Consider the following 11,103-nt stretch of genomic DNA (forward strand, 5'->3'; position numbering starts at 1 on the left):
TAACTTGTAACATGTAAACGAATAATAATACCATTTTGTAGTGTTAATTACATCATCTTCTATCATATATTTGTTTAAGTCGTGCTTTCAAGAGTAAGTTTAGGGGAATGATTTTCCCCAATAGGAGATATAAATCATGGAAACGTATCGTTTTATTGAAAGAAGAAGAGCTCCGAATGAGCTCACTGCAGATTAGAGCTCCAAATGAGCACATCAAAGAGCCGAGCTCAAAAGTGAATTCATAAAAGAATAGAGCCCATAATATACTCATCAAAGAAAAGAGCGAGCAAGAGTTTATTCATGGAGTAGAATCTAACAAAGCTTGTTTAGATTGATTAGCTTTGAGCTCAATGTGATTGCACAGATTGATGAACTTTGAGCTCAATATGATTGAATAGATTGATGATAGCTCTGAGCTCAGTGTGATTGCACGGATTGATGAGCTCTGGGCTCAATATGATTGAATAGATTGATGATAGCTCTGAGCTCAATGTGATTGCACAAATTGATGAGCTCTGAGCTCAATATGATTGAATAGATTGATGAGCTCTGAGCTCAATGCGATTGCACATATTGATGAGCTTTGAGCTCAATACGATTGAATAGATGAATGAGCTCCGAGCTCAATGTGATTGAACAAGTTGATAAGTTCTGAGATCATTGTGATTGAATAGACCGATGAGCATCTGAGCTCATAATATAAAGAAAAGAATAAAGGGCAGGAAGAAAGTTAGTAAAACGAGACATGTGGATCAATCCTGATAAGCTTCTCTAACTTTCTTCTTTGTTATTTTTTCTATAAATAGTAGAAGAGGGACCAAATTTTTGGACTTTAATTCAAGAAAAGGTTGCATAGAATGGGGATTGAGTAAGAGAATTTTGTGCTGACTTAACCATCAGATTATCTTTTACAAGTACAACCCTTATGTTTTCTCTACTCATTACATTGAAGAACACATTTATGTCATTGACCTTGCCAATTAAATGTGTAAGTTAGACACAATCTTCATCAACAAAGGAACAATCTCAGATTCTTAAACGCGTGAAATTAGGAAAAAGATTTGGGAGTAAGATTTAGACCCAAACAGTAAGTATAATATGACAATACATATGTAGAATAATTTTGTTTATTATGTATATAAATTAGTTATACAAAGTCCATGCTACGCACGTGCCAGTGAGACACAACACAAGTGTCTTTATCCTTCAATATATCCACTCATCACTAAGTTATAAGAACTAGAGTGAGATTTGTCAACACTCACATTTTATTACCCTTATACTTAAAAGAGTTTATAGCATGGAGTACCCAACTTTATCATAGAGTATCATTTTCATCTTCAAATTAATTTTTGTAGTGTTTAAAATTTCAAACTTATAATTTAGTATCACATCAGTCCCTAAATTATTATTATTTTCATCTAAAAGTCGCTAAATGTCACATATCATATAAAAAATAGAGACCTAAATGATACATTTGAGAAAGCTCTATTATATTAACTAGTAAGTATTATTTACATCATGAACAAACATTATTTATTATTTAATAAATTTATTTTCTTTTTCAAAATAAATAAAAATATCATTTAACAAGATTTAGTCAAAATTTATTTTAAATTAATCGAAATTAAATTAAATTTTATGAAACTTGAAAGAAAGAGAGCTAGTGACCACACTTTTATTTTATTTTGTCATTTTTATTTATTTTTTCAATAATATTTTAATAATTTAAAATAAAATTTAACCTAAAGTTTCTGTAAAAACCTTGCTTGGCAAAATATTTTTATAGACCATTTATTTTATTTACTAATGATTTTTATGAATTAAAACTAGATTGTATGTGCTGTAAAAAACCTGTGTGACTCATCATTGAGTTGTCAAAAGTTTTAATTCTTATCTATATCTTAAAAAGATTCTTAAAATAGAAATTACAATCCTTGAAAATATGAACATATCATGATAATTTCATGCAGATTAAATCACATATCCACAAGATGTTATTTTATCTGAATGTGATTTATTTTTTCAAATGAATCTGGACTCAATTCTGCCCAGGTACAGAAATTGCCCAGTCGGATGCCCAATCTGTCGCGACAGAATCATATAGACATGCAGATTGTTTCCTTATAAAGAAATTTATAAATCATTTCTTTATTGTTCTAGATTGCAAGAGAGTCTCTTCAGAACATACACAGACAACTATAAATAGATAGCAAGAGCTCTTAGAAAGTCAAATCTCTTATCTTGTGATAAGGATAATTTATTTGATTTATTCTAACTGAGTATTTTCAGAGATTAAGTTATTCTAGATAAGAAAGATTCGAAAATGAACTTGATCAAGAAAAATAACCAAAGTCGTTACAGCCATTCAAGACTGATGATCATGCTGACTCAGCAATTTCTTGTTTCGTCAGAACAGAATCAACTTGGCTGACAGATTTTTTCAATTAAAGAAATTTGCAAATATCCTTGTATTAATTGCAAGATTTCAGAAGAGTTGGCATTTGATGTTTTTCTCAGCTACAAATACATTGTCAAGGTCTTTGGAATAATCACCTCCTAAATTTTGTATTTTGTAAACATTTGTTGTTATTTTTTAGGAGTGTTTCTTTGTAAAGATTACGTTGTTCACCTTAATCTTTGCGTGTGTGCTAATTGCACTTATCCATATATCTATCTTGTTCCTTGTAATAGGTGGTATCTCTTGTGAATGTGTTTCTAAGGATCTTTGGGTGAAGATTTCATCAAAGTCTCACTTCGAGAGGATGATAGCACTCGCTATTCTTTGAAGGGATTTCAAGAGAATCAACGTGTAAAGACTCAGAAAAAAAATATTATTAAATTTTTTAAGTGGGTGGGACCCACCAGAGTAAAAAGAGTCAAAGGACTATTTTTTTTTCTTCTCCCTCTCTCTCCTCGACTCCATCCTCCTCTTCCTCTTTCTTTTCTTTTTCCTTCTTTTCTTTCTTCTTCTTCTTCTTCCCTATTCGGCAAGTCGCGGCAGCCACCAGACCCAACCATCACCGATAGTCTGAGAGGACTATCCAAACTTTGGAGGACATGCTTCGTTCTTGTATTTTAGATTTTGGGGGTAGCTGGGGAGAACACTTGTCATTGGTGGAATTCACTTATAATAATAGCTACCGGGCCAGTATAGGCATGACTTCTTATAAGGCCTTATATGGGAGACCATGAAGATCACATTTGTGTCGGGCAAGATGAGCATGTCACAATTGGACCTCAAATTATCGCTAGTACCACTGAGAATAGCAAAGACATCCAAGAGAGACTTAAGGTTGTTCAAAGTTGTTAGAAGAGTTATGCCGATCTCCACCGATGAGAAGTTGAGTTTGAGATTGGTGACTATGTATCTTGAAAGTTACTCCTATGCGTGGTGTGATGAGATTTGGAGTGAAGGGTAAGCTAGCCCCGATGTATATTGAACCTTTCGAGGTTATCGAGAGGGTTGGGGAGGTCGCTTATCGATTGAACTTACCAGTGCGGTTGGGGCATGTTCACAATGTGTTCCACGTATCGATGCCGAGGAAGTATACTCCTGACCCATCGCACATCTATCCCTCTTCAAGATGACGTGACATATGAAGAACAACCTATCAGAATCCCGATGAGAGAGTTAAAAGTATTAAGGAACAGAGAGATTCTATTAGTCAAGGTCTTATGGCAGAACCATAGAGAAGATGAGACTACTAGGGAGTTAGAGTCAGAGATGTAAGAGAAGTTTCTCATTTGTTTAATTTTAGCTTAAGGTTGTACTTTGAAAATTTTGGGAGAAATTTCTTTAAGGGGGAAGAATGTAAAGACTCAGAAAAAAAATATTATTAATTTTTTTAAGTGGTTGGGACCCACCTGAGTAAAAACAGTCAAATGACTCTATTTTTTTTCTTTTCTCTTTCTCTCCCTGACTCCATCCTCCTCTTCCTCTTTCTTTTCTTTTTCTTTCTTTTCTTTCTTCTTTCTTCTTCTCTATTCGGAAAGTCGCGGTAGCCAACAGACCCAACCATCGCCGACCACCACTTTCGACACGCGCTGCCTCTGTAGCTTTCCTGACCGACGACGACAACAACCCCAAAGTTTGGTGGCAATCGGAGCAGAGACGCGCTCGTATGGGCACTCCAAAGTTTCGCTGTTTGAAACTTTGAGGTGACTTTCTAGCAAACTTCGACCATTGTTCGGTGAGTGGGTGGCACTGTTGGAATCAGCGTTACGATAGGAACGTCGCCCACTAAGCCATTCCAGTCAACTTACCATTTTTCTTCGGCGAGATTTTGGGTATCTCCACCCCTTTGGAAGCAATTTTTGGCGACATCGAGGATCATTTGGGCGAATGGGTTGTACTTCTGTGATGTACTCATTGAGATGATCGTTTTGATATATGCCACGCCTTCCTTTGTCGACGTTTCCGATACACCACTCACTGCCACGACCAACTGCTACTGTGCACTGCTTGGGTGAGGTTTCAAAACTTGAAATTTTAAATATGGTCATATTATATGTCATTGGACACGATTTTGAATAAGGAATGCAATGATGATAATCATTTGCTCATTTGATGCACGTAGGTATAACGTGATATTAAAATTGGATAAAATCACTCTAGGATTATCGTTAAGCTTAGGAGCGTCGCTTTGGACTTCGATTGAAAATTCCAAGGAGGTAGAGACTCAACTTGACTATTGGACTTATTTTACTCGTATGGAATTATACATCAAATATATTCCAATTTTTATATTTATAAAATGTTTGAAAAATCGAAAAACTTAATCTGCATGTTTTCTGATCTATTTTGAGGGCACTGAGTGCCAAATATATATTTTTTCACTTATTTATGCAGGTTATGATTTTTTGGTTTTATTCAAATGCAACCGTTATGCTGACCAATTTTCTAAAATATAAAGGGAATGTGTTTCTTTCTTTTCATGTTTACATGCATTTGGTTGTACTGATAAGAGCCATAGTGATCATGATTTGTGCACGTTGTTGTTTCATGACCTAGTCTCTATGTCATCATAGGTAGATCAGGTGTTCACTCACCTGTAGGTGTAAAGACCTAGCATCTGTATACAGGAAGTGTTCTGAGCCTCCTCCTTGTGGTGGTTTTTCAGGTCCGACTACCTAGTTTAGGATGTTGGTTTTTCTATGGTGGGTAACGAGAACTAGGGATCTAGTGGACAGTGTGATATGCACGTGTAGCTATGATCTTATGATTATTTGTGGTTTCTCTCTATTTTGGTTTATACATGGTGATGTATGTTTTATTTTTAAAGCTAACCGTGCAGGGGTTTTATTAAACTTTTTGGGTCCTATGATATTAATTGTTTTCTTACTGGGCTTTATAAGCTCACCCCATATATTTCTCCCATTCCATGAACCAGTTATGTGAATGTGGAAGGTGAATTATTGATGGATCCATTGTGTTTATCCTAGTTCTTTTTAGTGCCATAGTCCTATCTTTTGAACATTACATATGTATTTGATTTGAAACCTTATGGTCTGTATATCTAAATTAGCTATGTTGTAAAATCCTTTATTGGCATTTTTGATAATTATGACAAAATTAATTAAAAGGATATTTTCGAAATTAATAGTTTCCTCTTTTGTAATATTTTGTGGTGAATTTCGAAAATGGGTAGTTACTTGTTTTGTAATATTCAGATTTTTATTTATGTGTTAATAAAATAAATATATATTTTCCTGTAAAAGAATATCTTTTTCTTGAATTGGAAAAACATTATTTATTTTTATTTATCTGAATTGGTTACTCAGAAATCGTGTACAGCTTGCAATAATAAAGGAAATATTTTTTCCTTTTTTATTTAAGGAAACTGGGTTGAAAATCTGTCCAGGTTCAATGAATCTGTTTGAACGGATTGCCAGTCTGTTTGAACAGATTCTGACTTTCCTGTTTTGGAAGATTTTCCATTTATTGGCTGTTTGATTCCTGATTTGTTTTCCACGACCTAAAGGGATTCTAAAATGTATATAATCATCCTTAGGTCGTTGGTTTTTGATTATCTCTCTTGATGCATTATTTTCTAAATATTTCTCAAGTTTTAGAGAGACTTTTTGTTATGTGAAGAACTTGAGTCCAGCAAGTTCTTAGTGATTTATTACAGTGTATTTCTGTATTGTTATCTTTGTGTTAATTGTGCAGGTTGAACACACTTGGACCTTTGTCATCAAGCTTCGGGAGAAGTCTTGTTCGTGAGTCACTTTTCGGGAGGAAAAGTGCAAGTGTTATGATTTGAAGGGAGTTCAAGATCTTAGCACTTCAGAAATTTGATTAGAAGTTTAGATTACAACAGTTGCGACAAATTTAAGAGGGAGTCTTTATTTGTATAAGTCAATTTGGTTTTGTAATCATTTAGATATTCTTCTAATAAATTTCATTCTCTGGGCGTGGCCTCGTGGACTAGTAGCAATCTGCAAAGATTGCTGATACCACGTAAAAATTCGTGTGTTCTTTTCTTTATGTTCGTTTTTATCTTCTGGTCACAAACTGTTTAAACATATCCGGTTTCTGTTCAAACAGTTTTGGTATCTGTTTAAACATTTCTGTAACAGTTTAACAATTAATTATTTAATCTAAATAATTAAGTTGGTAATCATAAAAAACGGAATTTCATATGTAATAGTTAGGAATGAGGAATGTTGAATGCTAAGTATTATTTTGGGTGTTTTATGACTTATTAAATTTAACTTTTTGGTGACTAAATATCTGTGAGGATATTATTGATCTATGTATAATGATAAATAATCATGCTTTTATCACAATTATTTTTGTATATAATTATAAGAGTTATTCCATTATTTTGACTTATAATTATAGTATTATTTAATATAAACTAAATTATCATTTATAAAGACTATTTTCCAACAAGGGTCAAAGTTTGATCTTTGATCACCCAAGTTATCAATATTATAAATCTACCACAACCTAGGGCTCGGGTTGTGACACGACGTTTCATTAAAATCAGATTTGTAGAGAAGAGTACAACAAGATTTCGACAATAGTTTAAGAGAGAGTCTTACATTGTTTAAGTCAATGCTTTTGTACACATTATTTCTTTACTAATTGGTTTATTCTCTAGGCGTGGCCTTGTGGATGTAGGTTATCCGAAATAATTTCCGAATCACGTAAAAATTCTCGTGTGTTAATTTTTACCTATTTTTCTGTTTCTGTCTTAACATTCATATTAGTTGTGATAACAAATTTGAAATCGGTCTAAACAACTTAATCAGTATTATTATCTCTAATCACTTGATAATCATAAACTTGGGTCATCAAATAGGCCGGCAAATTAAAGTGCAGGTTGTTGTAGTGCCACTTAAACCTAGTTCAAGTGGCATACAATTATACTAAATTATTTATCACCAATTTAGAGTATTAGTCAGCAGTCGCAAATCACATACCAAAAAATATAGTACTACTATTATAACATCAATTCACGTAGAAAATTTGAAGTCATATGAACAGTAGAAATTAGATTCTTTCAAATGGTATTAGTTTGCGAATTACGTGTAGCATATTAATCACCTCCAAGCAAATATATATAAATATTATATTATTCTTTTCTCTTTAATTTTTTCATACTCTATTTTTGTTCGCTTAGCTTAGCTGAAGAGTATCTTTAGATTCTCACACCACAGTACAAAGTTGTTAAATATATTACATCATATACACACAGTGTCAACTAGTGATATGCTTTTCATCCCTTATATATATGCACGTACCCAAGAACCCATTTTATAATTATTCTCAACACACCTCCCACATATTTGGAGAGAACAGATACACTTTTGAGAGAATATATTATCATGTGGAACAAAATATGCAAAGCCATAGGGATCAAATCCAATAATGAATGCCTTATTGCTTCCCACAACAAAAACCAAATTGCAAGCGACTCAGCTCATCAGTTAGGGGGAGTTCGAACAAGCTCAATATGTGAGACTTGTGTTGAAGATAGCCAATTAGTGTGCAAGTGCCACCACCAAAATCAAAATCAAAATCATGATCATGTCATCTCAGCTGATGATAATGCTACTATCAACCATGGAGGCCATCACCATGCCAACAGCTCTTTTGTTCATGCCGTCATCAACATGACTGGAATGCTCATCGGTGAATTTCTAGCTCTGTCTTACATAAATTTATATTGGCCGCCTTTAAATTTTTTTTTTTCTTTTATATATATGTTGAATATTAGTAAAACTTCAACAAACCTGACTCCGTTTAATAAATATATATATATATATATTTGTTATATTACAGGGTTAGGGCAGTTATCAGTACCATATGCCCTAGAGAATGCGGGGTGGTCTTCAGTGTTCCTACTCATACTACTGGGAATAATATGTGCATATTCTTGTCTTCTACTTGGAAAATGTCTTCAGAAGAATCCCAAATCCAAAAGCTATAGCGATATAGGAGAACAAGCTTTTGGAGCCAAAGGAAAAGCCTTAGTGGCAGTATTTGTATACTTGGAGATTTTCATGACTCTTGTGTCGTATACTATATCATTGCACGACAATATTATCACAGTGTTTACAGGGGTTCAACTTAAGTTTCCAATATGGGCCAAGTTATCAACATCACATCTCCTAACTATCATAGCAGTTTTGGTAGCTTTGCCAAGTCTTTGGCTGAAAAATCTGTCTTCAATATCTTTCCTTTCCTTTGGTGGAATTATCATGTCAGCTGTGATATTCTCTTCTGTGGCTTCCACAGCCATCTTTGGAGGTGTTAGAGCTGACCATAGGATACCAGTTCTTCAGATCCATAAGATTCCTGCCATATCTGGGCTATATATTTTCAGCTATGCAGGACATATCGTTTTTCCTAATCTATATATTGCCATGAAAGATCCATCCAAGTTTACCAAGGTATAATAAATATACATATATATACACACTACATTTATTGATAAATACATATTTTTTCTATTTAAAAAGTGTGTAGATAAATTTTTTTTTTTTTAACAGTTTGTTTTATTACCTTTAACCGAATATTTTAAATATTTTTTTGTTTAATTTTTTATTTAATATGTTAATTGTCTTTTTTTATATATAATATTATTTATTTATTTAAAATTTATATAATAATGATAAAAATTTATTAAAAAAAAATTAATAAATTTTATAAATAAAATTTGCAAAATAAATTTTTTTATTAAAAAACAACTGTGTCCAACCAACAGATTAAGCCAAGGTTTCCAACCAAATTAAGAGGCTTAAAAAAACAAGAACAAACATAATTTTCGTCCTCTTACCAAGATTCCTACAAATTCCAAATCAATGATGAGGTCAGAAAAAAGTATTTAAAAGCCCCCAAAAATAAATATACAAATAAGATCGAGCTCAGCTAGCTCGATCTTTCCCAATTCTTTTTTGTCTCTCACTTGGGCACTAGGTCAGTCTGCTTTATATAAAAATAAAATTAGTTTGTGCTACCTAAATATAGAACCCAATTCCTAGTGACCCTGATAACCAGTCATATGAAGATAAAAAATTCTATAAGAAAATATTAAAAGTAAAAAATCTCACCTGTAAAAATATGGGAAGCAAGCCACAATACCCTTATAAAGGAAAAAGACTACTCCACTTAACACTAATTGATCTTAAAATTTTAAGATGTAGTCACTTTCCCCTCATATTCTAATAGAAAAAACGAGTTTATAATTTTAAAGCTCTTTCATATGTAATCATACCTTATACGTTATTATTACAAATGAAAGTACTACTTTTAAAATTCTGTCATAGATATGAAATTAATAATAGTATCTCCATGCTATTGAATATGTTCCATATTATATGCACTCAAATATATGATCAGCTATGTTATATATGCCACGCCAAAAGGGATTCGACAGAATATAGTTCAGTACTTAAGAAACTAACAATAAGATGTGGCGCATATATATACCATATATATATACATCATGGATAAATTTTCTTTAATATAAATACATAAAAATCAAAGTACAACAAAACATGCATGTTTCTTATAATAACTACTAATAAACTAATTATGTATGTACATGTATTATATATTATGATATGATGTAATATATATAGTTGGTTAAATATATATGCATGCATGTGGGCAGGTGACCGTAGTTAGCTTCAGTGTAGTGACGGCACTCTACATAGTGGTAGCCTTTTTGGGAGCAAAACTGTTTGGCCTACTAATAAACCCTCAAATCACCCTCAGCATGCCTCCCCGTTTCATCGGAACAAAGACAGCACTCTGGGCAACAGTCCTCACACCAATAACCAAATACGCACTCGAATTCGCACCCTTCGCCATCCAACTCGAGCATGCTTTTCCTGCCTCGATGAGCACTAGGACAAAGCTCATCACCAGGGGCTTCTTAGGCTCTTTCTTTCTTTTGGTCATACTAACCCTAGCTCTCTCAGTCCCATACTTCGAACATGTCCTCGGCCTCACTGGATCTCTTCTCAGCACCGCCATCTGTTTCATTTTTCCTTGTGCCTTCTACATCAAGATATGTTGGGGTCAGATTTCCAAACCTGTTGTGGCTTTGAACCTCATTTTGATCGGCTTTGGAACTTATCTTGGGGTGGTTGGGACTATTTCATCCTCCAAGATGTTAATTCAAAGCATGAAGAGAACTCATCATTTGACTTGAGACAAGCTACACTTGGTCACATATATATATTGCTTGTTAATTTATAAGAATATATATATATATATATTAATTAGCATAAATAATTAAGCTGTTTTGTTAATGAATGGTTATATAATCCAGCTTCTTGTACCCCATCTATCGATGATGATTACTAGTACTTCTCTCTTGTAGCCTTATATATGCAAATATTTTTTTTCTCTCTCTCTAATATATGTACGTAATAATTAAAATGAGAATATAAAGGAATATATTTATAAATAGATTATACTCCAAATTGATATTCCAACCCAATAAAAAAAGTGAAATGTGCATCAAGCCTAATTAGCATAGCAATTGTTATGTACTCTTATTCTCATTTATATATTACAAATGCTATTAATTAAATAAAATTGGTAGGGTCCTATATATTCCAAATAATAATTGGAAAAGCCAT

At 33.1% G+C, this 11,103-nt stretch overlaps 1 protein-coding gene across 1 annotated transcript; it reads left to right on the forward strand.

The window, feature by feature from the left end:
- The first annotated feature begins 7,787 nt into the window (after positions 1-7,787).
- LOC133816525 (amino acid transporter AVT1H) lies at positions 7,788-10,889 on the forward strand. Its single transcript, XM_062248975.1, has 3 exons — positions 7,788-8,143; positions 8,294-8,904; positions 10,128-10,889. The coding sequence occupies exons 1-3, from the start codon at positions 7,837-7,839 to the stop codon at positions 10,668-10,670; spliced, it is 1,461 nt and encodes a 486-aa protein (XP_062104959.1). The 5' UTR covers positions 7,788-7,836; the 3' UTR covers positions 10,671-10,889.
- Positions 10,890-11,103: the final 214 nt, after the last annotated feature.

The sequence above is a fragment of the Humulus lupulus genome, chromosome 2, assembly GCF_963169125.1.
Source record: "Humulus lupulus chromosome 2, drHumLupu1.1, whole genome shotgun sequence".
In the NCBI taxonomy this organism is placed as follows: domain Eukaryota; kingdom Viridiplantae; phylum Streptophyta; class Magnoliopsida; order Rosales; family Cannabaceae; genus Humulus; species Humulus lupulus.